The 18845-nt window shown below is 46.8% G+C and overlaps 1 protein-coding gene across 4 annotated transcripts in view; it reads right to left on the reverse strand.

Moving 5' to 3' along the window:
* The window catches only part of SLC22A23 (solute carrier family 22 member 23), a 181714-nt gene that overhangs the window by 48712 nt on the left and 114157 nt on the right, over nucleotides 1–18845 (reverse strand). For all 4 annotated transcript variants that reach the window (XM_053223076.1, XM_053223077.1, XM_015073554.3 and 1 more), the window contains exon 4: nucleotides 1790–1958. In XM_053223076.1, coding sequence (XP_053079051.1) covers nucleotides 1790–1958 — 169 coding nt within the window. The remainder of the gene's footprint in view (nucleotides 1–1789; nucleotides 1959–18845) is intronic.

The raw sequence follows: 18845 nt of genomic DNA on the forward strand, positions 1-18845 counted from the left end.
GAGGCCTGGGTTCAAGGGCCAGCTGGGAGACCTCAGTTTTGTCATCTGTACAATGGGGTGATGAAACACAAAGACTGAATAATCTACTATTTGTATAGCGCTTGCAATTTGTGTCTGACACGGAGCAAACACGGTATAAGCATTTGTTAAATAAATCAATGCCCTTGAATTCCAAAACAACTGAAGCAAACTCTGGATGCACCAAGGGAAGGAACAGGAAGGACTTGCATAGAAGATTAAAAGGAAGAACTGCCTACTCCAACCTGCTTTGGGAAACGATTTCATTCTTTGCCTCTTGCGACCCTGCTGGAGGGAGCAGGATGTCCTGAAATACGCACAGCTCCCGCGGGAGGGGGTGTGATGTCCAACCCCAGCGGGCTGGCAAGGCTGGAGGAAGCGTGGGGAGAGAAGAAGAGGAGACGGGCGCAGTTTTGGCCCCTGATGCGCGGCTCCCCGGCAGGTGGCCTTTTTTCATCTGTTACCGCCAGCTGCCTGCTGCTGAGGCTCTCCTGATCTGGTGAGCAAGAGCTGGGCTCTGGAGGAAAATGCACCTGTGCCCTCACCCAACGGTTTCTCTGCCGCAGGACCTACCGGCAGGGTGGGGCCAGGGCCCAGCACCGTGAAGTTAGAAGGTAGATGCTTTCTTCTCCTCCCTGGCACCTTAGAAAAGGAAGCCTGATGAGCAGCCCTCTCTGCTCCTAAAAGCTACGACACAACTGACCTCTTGCCAGAAATTTGGTTTTCGTCAGTGACTAAACAAGAGCAACATAACACAGTACGCGTCATCCGTACTACATCCGTACTACAGTGTCTCGCGCTAAGGGTGTGAAGTGACTGTTGGCATGAAGAGGGGCTGGGAGGGGCCGGGAAAGAAAGAAAAGAGTTATTTATAAAAAAGGCCAAACAATCATTTTTCCCCTAAACATCTTTCTATTCACAAGTGGGGTTTTTCGACCTCAGCTGTTCAGCCAATTGATAAACATCGATGTTTTTAAAAATCTGGTTGCCCAGGTCAGACCCCCTGGCCCTGTGTGTTCAGTTGTTTCCCGCCTACAGTCACCCCAGCCAAAAGCCAAAGTCACACATGGTTCGAAAAGTCCCAGTGGACTCAACGAGGGCAGGGGTGGGCAAACTTCTTCCGTAAAGGAGCAGAGGGTATATATTCGGCTTTGTAGGCCACTTTGTCTGTGGAACGTACTCAACTCCGCCACTATAACGTGAAAACAGCCAGAGATGATGACACTTATGCAAACATGTGGGCAGGCTGTGCTCCAATAAGACTTTATTTCCCCAAACAGATGGCGAGCCAGATTTGGTCCATGGGCCATAGTCTCTCTGACCATCCCTAATCTGGAAGTGATAAGGGGGCTTTCCTAAATCACTCCTTGAACATCTCCGTATTTCACCCCTTCCAATACAAGAACCCGCCCTTTGCAAATCAATTCATAAAAATCGTGTCAAAAGAACCCAGCAAGCAGGAGTCCGAGCAGACTGATAGAGGGCAGGTTCCTGGAGCTGGGTGAAGGGCACCTGGGAACTCACTCCCCTCTTCTGTCTACTTTTGTGTATGTTTCAACATTTCCCAAGATAAAGTGTTTAAAAAATGAAATTTCATAAAAGAGGAAAATTCCCTCACACACACAAAAAAGCACAAGCTGAAACCGGCAAGAAGCCGGGGCACTGTGGGACCCCAGTCGTTTGCTTCATGTGTCTCCTCCCCAGGGGATGCGCCCTTCAGAAAGCATTTGCAGATGTACCAGGCGGTGACGCCTGTGGGGAGGATACTCACGACCAATAGAGCAGCATGAGGAGGAAGGGGCAGATGATGAGGGCCTGCAGGACCTGCCAGTCCCGGCACAGGGCGGCCAGCCCGGGCATGAGGAACTGCCCCGCCATGGCCACGAAGCTCGCCACCATCGTGATCATGAACCGTTTTCCAGGGGGGCACAGCTCTATTCCTGGAACACAGAAGGGACAAGAGAGATGTGAGCGCCCTGACCCGTAGCCTGGAGGAACCACGGGTGCACCATGGTCAGTGCACTTCTCAAACAGCCAACAACTATAAAATCGTATTTATTTGCTGGACTCCACGAGAGCCCTACATCGTATGTCAATGTTGAGATCCTTGTTTTTACAGCTGGATGAGCTGAGGACTGAACTGGGAAGGGAGCGATCATTGCTCGAGGTCACAGAGCAAGTCAGTGGCAAAAGAACGCTCTAATTCAGAGTGGCCCCCAGCCCAGAAACTAGGAAACGTTGCTTTGTCTGGGGATAGTATTTGTATCACACAATTCTACTTCCTTTGCTCTCTGGATGTTACTGAGCTTGTTGTAAGGCAGGATCCCTCTCAGACTCATGTGCTCCCATTCCTTCCCCTCATGATGCCATATTAGGGGACCCCCTCAACCTCTGGACAGAGCACCTGTTCACTCCCACCCACCTGCACCATCCCTCCTTCTGGCCCCGACTCTAGTGCTCCTTCAGAGTTCAGAGCTCCGGGCAACCTACTCACACTTGTGAGACCAACACAGACCAAGCTGCATCACAGCTAATCTATTTGAACAAGACCAAAACAAAACAAAACAAAAACAAAAACAAAAAAATGAAAAAAAAACCCACAAAAAATAATCAATAAGGCAGATTTGGACCATGTAGTATCTCCTCCTCCATACTGGAATTCTGCAGCCCATGATGACATGGGTGTGTCCCACTACCCTTCCTATGTCCCTATTAGATAGTCAGCTCCTCTGACAGAGGCAAATCTGGTTCATCTTCATAGCTTCAAAACAACACCACTGTCTGCCTTCAATAGCTGTCTATTGAAGGCGGGGGGCACCATGGTCCCCCTTGTTTGCAAAAGAATCTATGCTCTTAATTTGACCTAAAAAAGAGGGTCACAAAGCTTAAATGGTAGCATCCAAGTGCCAGCCAGTACAGATTAGTATGTAAATTCCTATACTCAAGGTCCTCAGGGCTAGAATGGGAGCCAGGTTTTCTACATTTCCCTTACAGAACATGTGTGTTTGCTTGCTAGTCTTCTACAATATGCAGTATTCCTCAAAGCTGACTTTTTAAAAAGTATATATATTTTTAATGTTTATTTTTGAGAGAGACAGAGAGAATGTGAGCAGGGGAGGGGGGAGAGAGAGAGAGAGAGGGAGAGAGACACACATACACAGAATCTGAAGCAGGCTCCAGGCTCTGAACCCTAAGCACAGAGCCTGACATGGGGCTCGAACCCACAAACCACGAGATCATGACCTGAGCTGAAGTTGGATGTTTAACCAACTGATCCACCCAGGTGCCCCCAAAGTAGAGTTAAAATGACTTTTTAAAAAAGCAGAAAGACTCTCAGGAGAGAATACTTTTTATGCCTCTCTATTCAAAGATTGTTTGTAGATCGGTTGCTACGCCCCTTCTGCTGGTTGTCTAGAGACCAGAGCTGAGGTAGCAGATCGAAAGGCAATATGAGGGGGGGGGCAGGTTTGAGGGAAAAACAGACAAATTACAGTTGGCCACAAGGACAGAATCAGCCCTAACAAGGATAGGACATCATGCCAGCCAATATCCACACTGGCTCGAATGCAAGGAAAGAAGAACAAAGTCATCAACGTTTCCATTCCTGCTCCACCACAAACAGACCATCATTGCAGTTACCAGTGAGTGAGAGAGAAACCTGGCCTCACTGAATGTAGCTTATAAAGGACTTTTTGCCATTTAATTAAGAAAACAGGACTAAGCATCCCTCTCCTGGCCATTTACTGTGATGCTCTTTCTTTCCACATGCACAGATCAGGCTCACTTAAAGATCACTTCTGGTGGGACTCAGGTATTCGCTCCAGACCTGGCATTTCTGCTCTTAAAAATAACAGATCAGGGGCTTTTTAGAAAGGGCAAACTGGTGCACGTGCTAGCTTTCACTTATTAAGCACATGCATAGATTTGCCATAGAAACCAGAAACTGGCATTAGCCAGGGTAAGTTCATGGCTCTGGGCTCAGCACAGGCTCTTATCAGAAGAGAAAATGGAGCACTTCACCACCCAGGTAACGTTTTTTTTTAAAAAAAAGTTTATTTATTTTAAGAGAGAGAGAGTGCATGGGCACACAAGTGGGGGATGGGCAGAGAGAGAGAGAGAGAGAGAGAGAGAGAGAGACAGAGAGAGAGAGAGAGAGAGACAGAGAGACAGAGAGGGAGAGAGAGAGAAGGAGAGAGGGAATCCTAAGCAGGCTCTGCACTGTCAGCACAGAGCCTGGTGCGGGCCTCAAACTCATGAACCGTGGGATTATAACCTGAGCTGATATCAAGAGTCAGACACTTAACTGACTGAGCCACCCAGGTACCCTCAGAAGAGAAAATGAAGCACTTGGCCACCCAGGTAACCTTTAAACAAAGTTAGAGAGATAATGTCAAAATAGCACAATGGCTTCATGTCAGTGGGTTGCTGGTGCAGTGGGCACAGCACACAGCTAGTGGTTTATCTCTCCACCACCTGTGATAGGTAATTCTGTAATATGGTTAAATATGAAAATTATCCGCAACTAGATTCCTTTACCAAAGACCCACTTTGGGACATCTAATCCCACACACTAGTCTACACTCCATGCTATCACATGAAGGATCACAAGGCAACTTTCCGAAGGAGGGTCTAGGTTTGTGGAGGCCAAATTTGTCCCTTGATGGGCAAATGATTCCACAGTCTGACTTCTCACCCTTCCCTTGCTGCAAATGACATGCTGTGACCGGTGCATATGTCAGTGTTACTGTCGATATGACAATGATGAACTGTCAGTTTCTCTCCAGTAGGGTTCTCTCGGCCTTCTCCCATAGGTGGTCCAAGTCTAATTCCTTGAGACGTCCTGATAAATTTGCACCACCTTTGAGACTGCCAGGGATGACACAGACCCTCAGTCCCCACCCAGACATCCAGAACCAGCTTCTGCATTTCATCAAGATCCCCAGATCACTCATTGAGAGGCACTGGCTAAGTATCCTTCCCCAAAATGGTTACCCTCACCCATAGCAGGAGAAATGTTTTTGCCTCCCAGACACACTATCTGAGAGCTGAATAAGTAAAATAATTTTCTGACCCCTCCACTTCTGTTTTTGCTAGGAATTTTAGCAGAGATTTTACTTTATTTCATCAGGTAGAAAAACGTAAGAGCAGTCCGGCTGATACATATGTATTTTAGCATTCCTGCCAGGGCAGGGGAAACACAGTGATTTGATGTAAGGACATAGGTACGACACTTGCATATAATGACCTTTTTAGCCTTGACTCACCAGAAATGCCTTCCCAACTGCCTGAAATCAACTACAGTCTGAAGGTGGCTATAAAGATGTTAAAAAAAAAAAAAAGAAGCAATTATCAAAGAACCGTGGGCACTTTACACTTGCCATTAATCACATGTTCCCTTTTGGATGATGAGAAATCAGTTTTCCTGAAGTGGAAGACAGGAAGAAATACATCAGAGCATTAAAGCCTTAAGTCCTGGCATCCGGTAAAAAGGGATGGGGACGGCACATAGATGGTTTCTGCCCACAAAGGGCCTGCTCCTAGCTCTGCAAACAGGAGCAGTTGGTGTAAGGGTTCACACATCTTGGAGATGCCTACAGCCACCAGGCCAGGGCCACTGGTTTTGGTCTTGAAAGTCAGAGAAACCTGCCACCAGCAGGGAATGGTATCCCCAGTCCCACTGCCTCCTCAGGACCTGGGGATCATGCAGAACAGGTCACCCAAAGGCAGGCATCCACAGACCTGAAGTGCCAGCTGGTCAGCAGCACCTGTGGGTGGCCTGGGCTGCATGCTGCATGCAATACTCCTTAGAGCCACTTGTACTGTAGGCCCAACCTAAAGTCATCTTAGCAGATTTTCACTTATGAGTGGCAAACAACTCCCACCCCCTTCATTATGTAAAACAATTAAGCGTCACAAAAAAAGATCATCTTAGGTGAGGCATCACAGGTTCAAATGTGGAGAACATGCACTCTGGCACCAGACAGGCCAGGCTTCAATCCTGTCCCCAGCACTTACAAGCTTGTGACCATGGTTCAGTCATCTGTGAGTTCTGTCATCTGTAAAATGGGCCATTGTGAGCATTAAATAAGCATGGAGCGCCTGCATATGGAAAAAGTGATATTTTGGCTTTTTAAAGTAATAATACAGATTATTACCATATATAATAATGTAATTATTAGCAAGTCACTCTTTTGTCTCATTTGACCTCTTTATTATTATTCACCTGACCTGGTGAATTTCAGGGTAGGACTGAAGGGGCATGCCTGGCTGGGTTAGTTGGTAGAGCATGAGACTTTTCATCTTAGGATTGTGAGTTCTAGCCCCATACTGGGTATAGAGATTACTTTAAAAAACATAAATGAATGAATGAGTGAACGAATGAATGAATGAATGGATTCTGGGTAGGACTGAGTTTTGTTCTAAAAGACTGAAAAAGAGAAATAACCCACAGTGACAGTCTGCACTCTTTCTTCTCCATATACAGTAAAACCCTGGATCATGAGAAATTTGTTCTCTGTGTGTTCTGCAAGACGAGCAAACATTTCTGATAAATTTTAATTTGATAAATGAGCAATGTTTTGCAATACGAATAGTATGTAATGTTGAATTTCACACAATTGCAATGGAGCCAATGGTTCTTGAAATTCGCTTTGATATAATACGAGTGCTTTGGATTACAAGCATCTTTCTGGAATGAATTATGCTCACAAACCAAGGTTATCCTGTATTTTATTTCATGGAGATTCTCTCAGGCCTAGCAACAATCCACCAATTAAAAACCAGAATCAAGTGATTCCAAGAAAACCACATCAAAAATCCCTACTGGTAAATTACTTTTCCCCTAATGCCTTCATGGAGAAGGAGAAGGCTTAAAAGCTACTCTTCCAAGATTGATGTATTTTGATGATAAACAGAGGAACTGCAAAAGGTTATGAGAATTAACAGCATGTAATTAAGACTTAACTGAGGCATTTGGCCTGTAGAAGAACAGGGGATCACAACCACAGCAGTCTGATCACGCAGGGGACAGGAGCAGCCCAGGGACCACGGGTGACTTCTGTTGGAGATGTGGTGTTGGGACAGGAGAGCTTTTCAGGGGCTGTAACCCTAGCAGGATGTGCTTTCAGAAGCTTTCAGATTCTTACAAATTTCCTGGAGGAAAGGAAGCGTGCTGCCCAGGTCAGTTGCTCCATGTGAGGGAGGACAAAGACCCAAGGGGAACCAGACATCAAAGTGTGTGTGGGGGTCATTAGCTGGCCCACAGCTGCTCCTTGGAAGAAGGATGTGAAGGTCAGAGTGATGGGTCAGTATGACTAGGCTACAGTCTCAGGTATTCAATCAATAGTAATTGAGGTGCTACTATCAAGGTATTTTATACCTGTGATTAAAGTCCATAATCAGTTGACCTTAAGTAAGGGAGATTATCCTAATCTTGGTGAGGCTGACTCAATCAGTAGCAAGGCCTTAGCAAACAGAGCTGAGGCTTCCCGGAGGAAAAAGAAAACATCCTGCCTGTGGACAGCAGCTTCACTCTTCGCTCAGTTCCAGCTGGTTCTTCTTGCTGGCCTGCCCTCTGGATTTCAGATCTGCCTCATGTGCCCCCACAGTTGTGTAAGCATCTTCCTTGCAGAAAATCTCTTCCTATAGATCTCCTCCTACTCCTGTTTCTCTGGTTGAGCCTTGATACAGAGGGCAGGCTTATTGTACTGATGCAGGGTCATACAGGGCTCCCTGTGAAGCCTTGTCTCAGGAGCCGCTGGCCCAGCCGGCCACCTGGACTTCCTACAGTGCTGCCAGTGGGGATCGACACCTCCTACCTGCTTCTCTCTTCAGGCCAGCCTGGACCCGGTGCCCCAGCCTCACAGGGCACTGCCAAGCTCAAGGGGGCATCTAAGTCAAACCTGTGATGGTGGCATTGTTTCCCTCTGCACTAAGAAACACCACGATGGCTTTTATTTTTGTTTTGGGAGCACAGGGTTAGGAGAGGATGCTCTGTCCTACTGACAACCTCCCCACCAGGGATTTGAGGGTCAATCTGAAAAGGGAACAAACATCTCTCCAAGGTCCCATCCAGCTTGGAAATTCCATGATTCTACAAGAGCCCCTAAGAAGCTTCATACTCAAGGGGACCAAACTTCAAACACCCTCCTGCTCGAAGTGATGGCATCAGAGCAGAAGTAGCTGAAATTAGCCATGTGGTCTGGATGGTTTTGAAGGTGCAGAGTCCCCAGGGTGGGTCCGGGTGGCTCCAGCATTCAAATCCAGCTCCACTGTGACCTCTGAACCAGAAATGCTACAAACTCTGTGGGCAACAGGGCACCTTAAGGGGAACCTGGATAATTAGGAGGTGCTGCAGGCAGAGCCTAGAAGTTCAGGTGACAACCATGGAGGAAAGTTCTTCTAGAAAACACCCCTGAAGTTCCACCAAGAACCTCAATGTCCTCCTTGGGCTGAGACTAAAGGTTCTGCCGTCTCATTTATTCTGTGTCATAATGTTCAGCCTGATGGGTTTTTTTTTTTTTAATTTTTTTTTCAACGTTTATTTATTTTTGGGACAGAGAGAGACAGAGCATGAATGGGGGAGGGGCAGAGAGAGAGGGAGACACAGAATCAGAAACAGGCTCCAGGCTCTGAGCCATCAGCCCAGAGCCCGACGCGGGGCTCGAACTCATGGACCGCGAGATCGTGACCTGGCTGAAGTCGGACGCTTAACCGACTGCGCCACCCAGGCGCCCCCAGCCTGATGGGTTTTAAAAGCCTATGGTTTAGCTGGTATTCAATGCCAAATAATAACTTTAGATACTCCTTGCTTATATAATTTAATTAGAAAAAAAAGATGCCCTGTTCAGATAAAGCAGTCTTCGTGGATATGTGCACTCAGCAGCAGGTGCACCTGACCTCCTGCTCAGGCCCCCTTGGGTGAGTGATGTGGTGTTGGACCAGGGCCATGCTCCGTGTGTGGAGAAGCTTCCAGCCAAGGAGCACTAGGGGAGAGATGAGGGTCTGTGATGGCATTAGCTGGGAGAGCTCGTCTCTGCGTCAGTGTCTAAGGTATTTGCCAGCCAGAAGTATTCTGTCCCCACCTTCCAACCCCTGTCAGCACACTTACCTAACTGCTGACTGGATTTGGGAATTACAATATTTGATTTAAAAACAATCACTTTGGAACCAGGCTTAAAAAGACATGTCCCATCCTTCTAGAATATGTAAGTGAAAAAACCACGGGCCTTTTCTTTCTTAAAATACATATTCCAAAAGCTCTGTGCATGTTTGCTGAAATCTACATTTTTTTGGGATTGCTAAATGCTCCCAGCTCTCCTACAATGAGTCTCTGGGATTTTTCTGGATCAGAGTTGGCAATTAGTGAAGGAATCTGTGCAGTTGACTGATCATATTTACACCAGAGAATAAGGAAGTGTGCTCTGCAGGGGGAGCTTAGTAGAGGCTCAGGTATAGGTGACAGTGGGGGTTAAATTCCTCCTGCCTCGTCCAGGCCTGGTGAAATCACTCAACCTCTCTGTGCTCCTGTTTCGTCATCTATACAGCAGATAATAATAGGACCTGGCTCACACTGGCGCATACCTAACTGGTATAGAAGGCTTCCTACTTACTGTTGTCCTTACAGACCTCAGGCCACTGCTGCAAGGGTCTGAGTGGGCTCAGGTCGCTAAGAGACTAACTCCAGTGAATGAAGTTCTTCCACCAGGGGCCTAAACTATCCTGTTTTAGGCAAAATTTGGACAGAACTGACTGAAACGATGTGATATGATGTACAAGCCCCATAACAGGATTCTTATTTTTTAATAGTCTCTGCTATCCAGGGAAAGCTGACAAAGCTCCTTGGAAAGAAGAAGAGTATCTTCTGGGGGCAGCTGGGTGGCCAGTTGGTTAAGCCTGTGACTTTGGCTCAGGTCATGGTCTCAGGGTTCGTGAGTTCAAGCCCTGCATCAGGTGAGCTCAAGCCCCTCATGGGATTCTCTCTCTCCCTCTCTCTCTGCCCTTTGTGGGATTCTCTCTGTCTCTCTCCCTCTCTCTGCCCTTTGCTCACTTGTACTCTCTCTTTCTCAAAAAAATATAAAAATTAAAAAAAATAATTATATATAAAAAAAGAAAAGAGTCTCTTCTGGGAAGGGCCTTCACCCCACCTGAGGTTGTGAGGCATGGTGGGGGAGGGCGAAGCCTGAGATCCCTCTCTTCCTGCCATCCACGTCCCCCTTGTGGTCCTTCATTCTAACCATGAAGCCCAGGCCCAGGCCTGCTCCTGCCTCCCTGATTAATTCATACACGAGTTTCTAAGGAAGGGAGCAGAGACAGCTGCACTGGGGATAGGCCTGTGAGCATATAAAAGCACACAGTCCTCCTCACGGGTTCGGCAAGGGGTGAGCACACTTCTGTTGCACACCCTGCTTTATGAGAAACTTTGGCCTTTGCAGCTTCCCTGGCTGCACTGTCCCAGGTTATTCTCACTGGATCTGAGACACCTGTCCACACAGGATGAGCCAGCACAAGTTTAGGGAGGAGAGGGGGGCGAGACCTGTTCAGGAAAGGGCAGCGTCTTCCCCAAACCATATCCAAGCACCAAAATTAACCACGATTCCCGGAATGGCCCAGGGAATGAGACACCTATGGAAACAGCACACTCTGACTGGCGGCCCTGCAAGGGGGCAAGCCCACATAAAGACTGACCACACTACACAGCCCCATGCAAGAACGCATGCCATTCTCAGAGGCCACTTGACCAAAGTCACGGTCCTTTCAAAGGGAGCCCACTCTCCCTCTCCTCTGCCAACCCTCCTCTGTTATCAATCAAATGGCTCAGAAGCACACTCACTGCAGCCACTGGAGAAAAACTGCCCAGTGGGAGGAGGCCCTGCTCGCTCAGTGGTGTCCTCCCACCTCATCTGGGAGACCAGGCGTTGGCAACACCACCCGCCTCACCCGGGCACTGGCTTCCTCCAGCCTGGCTCACTCGGCTCAGCCTCATGGCTGCCGCTGCCCACCCAGCGGCCACCGGAGCCCCCTCCAAGCAGCCCCCGAGCCACTGTGGGCTCCCCCTTCCTCCTCCCTTCCCAGCAAGAAGAATTCCTTCCAATCTCTCACTGGCCTCTGGTCTCCCAACGCCTGTGAGCCTCTCTCCTCCTCACTGCACTCAACCTCTCCTTCTGGCCACTCACCCACCGGGCCTGGAAGTGAATGTGTCACTCAGTAATTACGGCCCTGGCCGAGGACACAGGGCCCCCCAGGATCCTGCAAAACAGACCTCTGTGAATGTGATTGTGGAATTCCTTATTATAGAAGAGGGCCTGAAATTGCCAGTCATGTCGACTCAAATAGCATTTGAGGGTATGGCTGTAAAAGGTTGCTATTATCAGAACAGCTCTGAATCTTCCCTGTGGAAAACTCTCTTTTCCTCTTCATTTAGGACCTGCTGTCATGAAGGAATGCTCAGAAGAGTCCGAGAGGCTGCCTTCTCCACTTAGTGAAAGGGAAAATAAAAAGCACAGAAATTGACATATTTCTTACAAATCACATTCTACTGTCTGCCAGACATGTGGACAGAGGCATTTAAAGCTCGGATGTAGAAGTACTGAATTAATTACCAGTCCAGTAACCTAGTATAATGTCTCCACTGCTGGCCTGAGTAACAACTCCCACTCACTGGGGGCCAAACACTTTGGTAGGCATTTTTCACACATTAAACTCACTTAACCTGCATGACGACTCTATGATATAAATATTGTTTTTAATGCACATTTTACACAAGAGGACCTTGAAGCTCAGGGTGGTTAAGTGACTCATCCAAGATCACAGAGCTAAGGGAGAAATGACGCAGGAATTGAAGCCAGGTCCCCCCTGTGCATCTCTAGCCCTCTGCTACAGGCAGGCGCTGTTTTCAAACAGAACCCCTGGTGTGTATGGCCTCTGTGCTGTGTCCTGCCAGAGTCTAAGCTCTGTGAGGGCCAAGGCTTCTTCAGCTTTGCTCACTGCCCTCCCCCAGAGCCTGGGACAGTGCCTGGCACACAGCAGGGGCTCGGATATCTGCATGATGCAAAGCTGCATCATGGACTCTTCCTGTCTAGATTTGTCACTTTTTTGTTCCTCCTTTCTTAGATTTCTATGATGGAATCAGTTATGGTGGCTGAGATCAGTCAGTAAATCTGCAGAAGCTAGTCTTACATGTGCATGCAGTCACATGCTGATCAAAATTTGAGAGAAATATTAACCATAAAACCCAGCTACCCAATTATGAACTGTAAAAAGTTCAGTTTCCTTTCCAGGTAATAAATTATTTCAATTACTTTATGTTTTTTTAAAATAACATTACAATTACTCAAAATGAGGCACGGGGGTTTAAATGCTTAGGAATGTTTCTGCTCAGAAACACTGTTTAAAAAACAGTGACTGATGGGGGTGCCTGGGTGGCTCAGTCGGTTAAGCACCAGACTCTCGATTTCGGCCTAGGTCATGATCTCACGATTTGCGGGATTAAGCTTCGCATTAGGCTCTTTGCTGACACAGTCGAGCCTTCTTGGGATTTTCTCTCTGCTTCTCCCTCATGCTCTCTCTCTCAAAATACATAAACATTAAAAAAAAACAAAACCAAAAACAGTGATGCCTGACATGCAGCAGTACATAATGAAGAATTCAAATTAATACCACTTTTTTGGTTTCCTGGTATTTAATAAGAGAAGAAAAATCCAAGGAGAGAAATGACTTCAAACACCAAAACAGCCTCAAGTCCACTGAAATCCCTGCAGTTCAGATCTGTGGATCATTCAAGCTGAGTGAAAGCACAGAGGCAGAGAGTGGTGATTTTAGAAATCATCATCCTTTAAAATTCCACACTTTAGAAATTCCACACTTTACAAATTATCATCCAGGTTTTCCACCTGGCAGTTCCAAAGTAACAATCCTCACTCTTCCTTTTCTCTGGTACTGTCCATGCTTTGGATTAAAACCACACTTATGAACTGATCACGTTTGCATAATTAGATTATGAATATGAACAAATGGAAACCTCCCAGGCTTTGCTATTTGAAATAAGTGTGGCCAAACAGAACAGTCCTAAATCACTTATAGCTCTGACTTCAAGCGGCATGCACTTGGCTCCCCAGATGTCCGAGGGCAATGACTGGTGATACTGTTGTTATTTTATGAGACTGGCAAGCAACCAGGGTTGGGTTCACAGTAAATGGAATATATCTCAGTACTAGTTCATAGTATCATTACTTGTAACATGTAGTAAGAGAAAGTGCATTTCACTCTGTGGAGTAATTTTCCTAAATAGGCAAGAATTATTAGTAACTTAGTCTTTCTAAATAAGGCCTTTCTTTTTTCTTATTTTCTTAGCTTCCCATCTTCTCTTGTTTCTGAAAGAACTTTTCACAAATACACAAAGAGAGAATAGGATAACCAATCTCCATATACCATCTGCTAAGATCAGCAATGATCAATATTTTGCTTCTCTTGGTTCTTCTGCTCTTTTCTCTTTTAGTCTGTCCCATATTTTAAATCAAATGCTTGAAATTATGTCATTTCACTTCTAAAGACTAATGTATGTCTCTTTAAAAAAGGACATTTTCTTACATAAAGACAATACTGCCATCATATTGGAAAAAATCAATAATAATTCTTTGATATTATATCCTCTCCAGTTCGTGTTCAAAATATTCAGTTGCCTCAAAAATGTCCCTATGTGGGTGTACTTTTTAAAAATCAGGTCCGAGTAAGATCTATATGTGGCACATCTCTTAGGTCTCCTTCAAGCTAGAAAAGCCCCTCCCCATCTCCTTCTCCGTGATGGCCCGGTTCTGCTGGAGAAGCCAGAGGGGTTCTGGTTTTATGGGATTACTTTCCCATGGTTCCTTATCCCTAAACTGGAAGCTAGACCAAAAGATCTCACTGGACTCAAGTTCAACATTTTTGGTAAGAAAGGTTCCTGGGTGGGTTTGCACTTCACCTCACAGCACCCAGGGGCTCACCTGCTTCAGATGATGTGAAGATTAATCACCTGATTCCAGTGGTGGCCTCTCAGCCTCCTGTCCTGGATTCATTTACCAACATTCCCATTACTGGTTTTGGCATCCTCTGATGATCGATGCCCGTTATCAATTATGTCATTAGGGGGTACAAAATCGTGATGTGACTTTCTAATTCCATCATTCATTGTGCATTTTTTTTCACCTTGAACTATTTTGTAAAGGACTTTTATTCACCAACGAGGTCTATTTCTTCACCCAGAAATATAGTTAATTCAGAAGAGGCAGCAGTATATAATCATGATCACTCTGGGTGATGGATAATTTCACCCGTCATGTCACCCTCCCACTGCACTCAGAGCAAAACAACGCCTTTCACAATAAAGACCTCATGTGATCTCCACCCCTCCCTCACCCCTCAGACCTCCTCATCTGCAACTTTCCCCCTCCATCACGCCACTTTGGCTACAATGGCCTTTTGCTGCACTTCTGTCTGTCCCCTGTGCTTGGAGCACCCTCCCTAGAGTCACAGCGATCTGTCCTCCCTTCCTTTGGGTCTGTGTCCAAGCGTCACCTCATCAGGGAAGCTTTCTGCCTGACCAGCTTATACCGAATAGCAATCCTTACTCCCCCAGTTCTCCTTGATGACTTATCACCCGGGTGAGAGTGTCTGTAAAAAGGCTGGTTCTCAAATGTGGACCCAGACCAGCAGCATCAGCATCACTTGGGACCATGATGGACACACAAATTTTAGGGCCTTTCTCCAGACGACTGAGCAAATCAGAATTTGGGGTTGAGTCCAGCAATCTGTGTTAACAAACCCTGTAGCGATTCTGCTAACTTTAAGAACTCTTGTAGTGGACTTTACAAATATTATATCATTTTATCCTCCTAATCAGCCTATGAGGTAGGTACTATTTTATCATTCTATTTTCAAGGTGACAAAGCACAGATTTCTGGGTCCCACGTCTGGGGATTTGGATTCAGGGTCCCAGTATCTACATTTCTAATAAATTCCCAGGTATTACAGGTGCTACAGGTTCAGGGACCACACTTTGCAAGCCAGTGCTCTGAACAATGTAGGCAAAGTTTTATACACCTCAAGCCTGAGATCTCACAACTGACTCTTCCTTTGCAGCATTAGCATATTAAAACAGGGGCACCTGGGTGGCTCAGTTGGTTAAGTGGCCAACTCTTGATTTCAGCTCAGGTCATGATTTCACAGTTTGTGAGTTCAAGCCCTGCATTAGATAGTGTGGAGCCTGCTTGAGATTCTCTGTCTCTCTCTTAGTCTCTCTCTGTCCCTCTCTCTTTCTGTCCCTCCCCGACTCATGCTCTATTTCTCTCTTCCTCAAAAAATAAATAAATAAATAAACATTAAAAAAAATAAAACAAAACAAAGCTACCTTACAACTTATAATACCTGTTGGCCCACTGGCTGTGGCAAGACTGGATGCTTGCTTTTTTCCTATCACCAGACATGTGATTTATTTTCCCTCTTGAAGAAAATAGTTCTTCCAATGCCCAAAGGGCAAGGCAGGCAGAGGCACAAAAGACCTGGTGTTGCAAAGAAATTCAACTCTTAGTCTATTTCAGATGAAAGGAAACTCAGAGAACACCCACCAGTGCTGCTGGAGTCAAATGCCAGGCAGATAAGAAACGTGCGAAACTGACCTGGCATGGGGGGGCGGGGCCTGTGGCAAATCACCCAGTGCTCACCCATTTAAAGGCCTTTAAATTCAATTAGAAAATAAAACACTGTCTGGGTCACACAAAACATACCTAAGGTCAGGGTCTGGCCACTAACTGGCAGCCTGCAGCCACTGAACCTCACCCAAACTGCTCGTTTTATTCAAGGGGAAAGTAAGGTCACAGAGTTAGCTGGTAGCAAAAGCAAACATGAATCCCAAGCCGGGGACTCTCTGGGCTTTACTGCCTCGCTTCTGGAGAATACAAGTCACTTGGATTGCTTCTGATTTATTTTTAAATGGAGATTACAATAAAAACAAAAATTAAACTTGACGTGCCACAGGGCAGTTAAAATTAGCTTTCTCCCCCTCCACCCAACTGGAAAACCCCCTTGTACTCAATTCAACCTAAGAACATCAACCAACTAAACAAAGGGTCAGATCAGGCCAGCAACTGGGAAGGGATTTTTCAAGAACTAGATCTGTGGTGAGGGGATATACTGGCCAGAAGGAGTAACAAGTGGTTTTCCTCCCAAACCAAGTGCAGTATTCTCAGCAGAAGTGAGTGTGAGATGTTCTAAGATGTTCTGAGATGTTCTAAGTTCCACTGCCATCTTGCCCCAGGGCCATCTTGTTTGTTTTGTTTTGTTGTTGTTGTTGTTCTTCTTCTTTTTTAAGTTTATTTATTTATTTTGAGAGAAAGAGAGAGAGCACTAGCACGGTAGGTCGGGCAGAGAGAAGGAGAAAGGATCCCAAGCAGGCTCTGCACGGACAACGCAGAGCCCAGTGCGAGACTTGAACTCAAGAACTGTGAGATCATGACCTGAGCTGCAACCAAGAGTTGGACGCTTAACTGACTGAGCCACCCAGGCACCCCTGCCATCTTGTTTCTGACAGTTTGCTCTACTTGGTGTTTGACTCTGAATTTCTCATATGTGGGTTGAGGGAGGGGAGGTGAGGAATTTGACACTACAGAGCACTAGTTCTTGGCCAAGTCCGGCCTGGGAAATTGTGAAACAACGCCTCCTCTGTGGCAAAGCCTCTCGTCCCAAGAGGGAACAAAGCCTCACAGGGCACGGCTCTGAAGTCCAATCTAGGGAACTCCAAAGGTCACACAGTGTTCATCACACCCATGTCCTGCTGCATGCACAGTGTGGGCTCAGTTAATAGATGCTGAGTAACATCTTTATAAGCTTCAAGTAACAGAATACTCCTCAGCTTAAATCCCCCACCAGTTTGCCAAACTCTTCCACAGCCAGACTCAAGTTTACTCCACTGGGTATTGCCCTACAGTGACCCCAATTACAGTGGTGTGGCCTCGAGGCAACCATTCATCTTCTTAAACCTTAGTCAGGGGCCTCGCCTTTCCAGCGAGTGTGTGCTTCTTCTCTCCTGGAAGTCAGGTGCTTGTCTCTCCTGGGGGGACTCTGTCTGTCCCTCCAGCTCTAGGACGTAGGAGATTATAACACAGCAGACTCCAAGCCGGCCCCTGGGGGAGCACTATGTTCAAGTACTGCTCTGCCGTCTCCTACAGGTGGCTCTTGGAAGCTATGGAGAGTGCACACACAGAGATGTGCAAGTCACTCAACTCGGCAGATGGCAAATGCTCCCAGAATGTCCTCCTGGTCATCCACTCCAGGCGGTTGGAGGCAGAAGACAGAGTCTTCATGGCACGTTTCCTCTGCTACCCACGTTGTTTCTCACTTGGACTGCTACAATAGCTTCTCAAGAAGGTTCTCCCCTAAATTCGTCTGAGAGTGCTGACAGACTACTGACCCTAAAGCATGGCTCCATTATATTTCACTATTACTGAAAATGCCTAGTCAAGTCCAAATTCTGAGCATGCTGTTGACAGTTCTCTCTGATTTCGCCTTCTTGGCCCATTTCTCTCTCATTCTCTGCTCTCCCTGCATAACTCAATGTGCCGGGCAAATCAGGCCATTCCAAGCCTTAACACTGTGCCCTCCACCCTTGCCCTTCCCAGCTGCCATGCCTCTGTCTACCCACCTTCTAAGGCCCAGCTGTCTCTGCACCTTCCCTGACGGCCAAGCCAGATGCAACCTCTTCCTTCTGGACCCCAGAACACTCGGCCAGTGCATGCTAGCAGCTCTTACACAGCCTTCCCCTTGTGCGGACACGGGATCCTTGAGAAGGAGGATGCATGCTTGCCCCTCTCTGCGTCCTCCATCATATCTAGCGTTGCATTCAGCACCTGCCAGATGCTCAGTAAGTGTCTGCTGACTTAAAACACAGGAATGAGAGAGGCACAATTTTCTACAGGAGCCAGAGAATCTGGTAAACTAAGGACTGTAGCTTTTTGTTAAGAAGCACACTGGGGCGCCTGGGTGGCGCAGTCGGTTAAGCGTCCGACTTCAGCCAGGTCACGATCTCGCAGTCCGTGAGTTCGAGCCCCACGTCAGGCTCTGGGCTGATGGCTCAGAGCCTGGAGCCTGTTTCCGATTCTGTGTCTCCCTCTCTCTCTGCCCCTCCCCCATTCATGCTCTGTCTCTCTCTGTCCCAAAAATAAATAAACGTTGAAAAAAAAAAATTAAAAAAAAAAAAGCACACTGACGTGAGGGCATGAGGATCCATCATGAGTAGAGCCTGGGAGGGCTCTTTGCACCAAACACAGATGTGATGAGCTTCTCAAAGCTGTTCTACAACAGAAGAGCTTGCAGGGCTATTTGTTAGAGAATCTCCCCCTCCTCCACTAGGGCTTCCGATGGATATTTACTGAGCTCCTACGGTGGTGCTGGGGGTGGGGGACACATGTACCATTTACAGAGGGCTTCTATGTGCCAGTCACTGTGCATGGCACCTTGTATTTTTATTTTTTTTTCTTTGTATTCTTGCAGGGAAACTCGAAAGTGTGTGATTATGATCTGTTTTGTGCCAATGAATGAACAGGCCGCGACAGGCTCAGTAATGCACACAGATTCGTGCACAGTGGGGTGGGGTACTATACACACATCTTGTTTAAATTTCATCTGCACACCCCCCCTCTTAGGTAGGTGTTAATATTCTTTTCTTTTTTTTAATGTTTATTTTTGAGAGAGAGAGAGACCGCGTGTGAGTGAGTGGGGGAGGGGCAGAGAGAGAGGGAGACACAGAATCAAAAGCAGGCTCCAGGCTCTGAGCTGTCAGCACAGAGCCTAACGTG

This window comes from Acinonyx jubatus, chromosome B2 (genome assembly GCF_027475565.1).
Source record: "Acinonyx jubatus isolate Ajub_Pintada_27869175 chromosome B2, VMU_Ajub_asm_v1.0, whole genome shotgun sequence".
NCBI lineage: Eukaryota > Metazoa > Chordata > Mammalia > Carnivora > Felidae > Acinonyx > Acinonyx jubatus.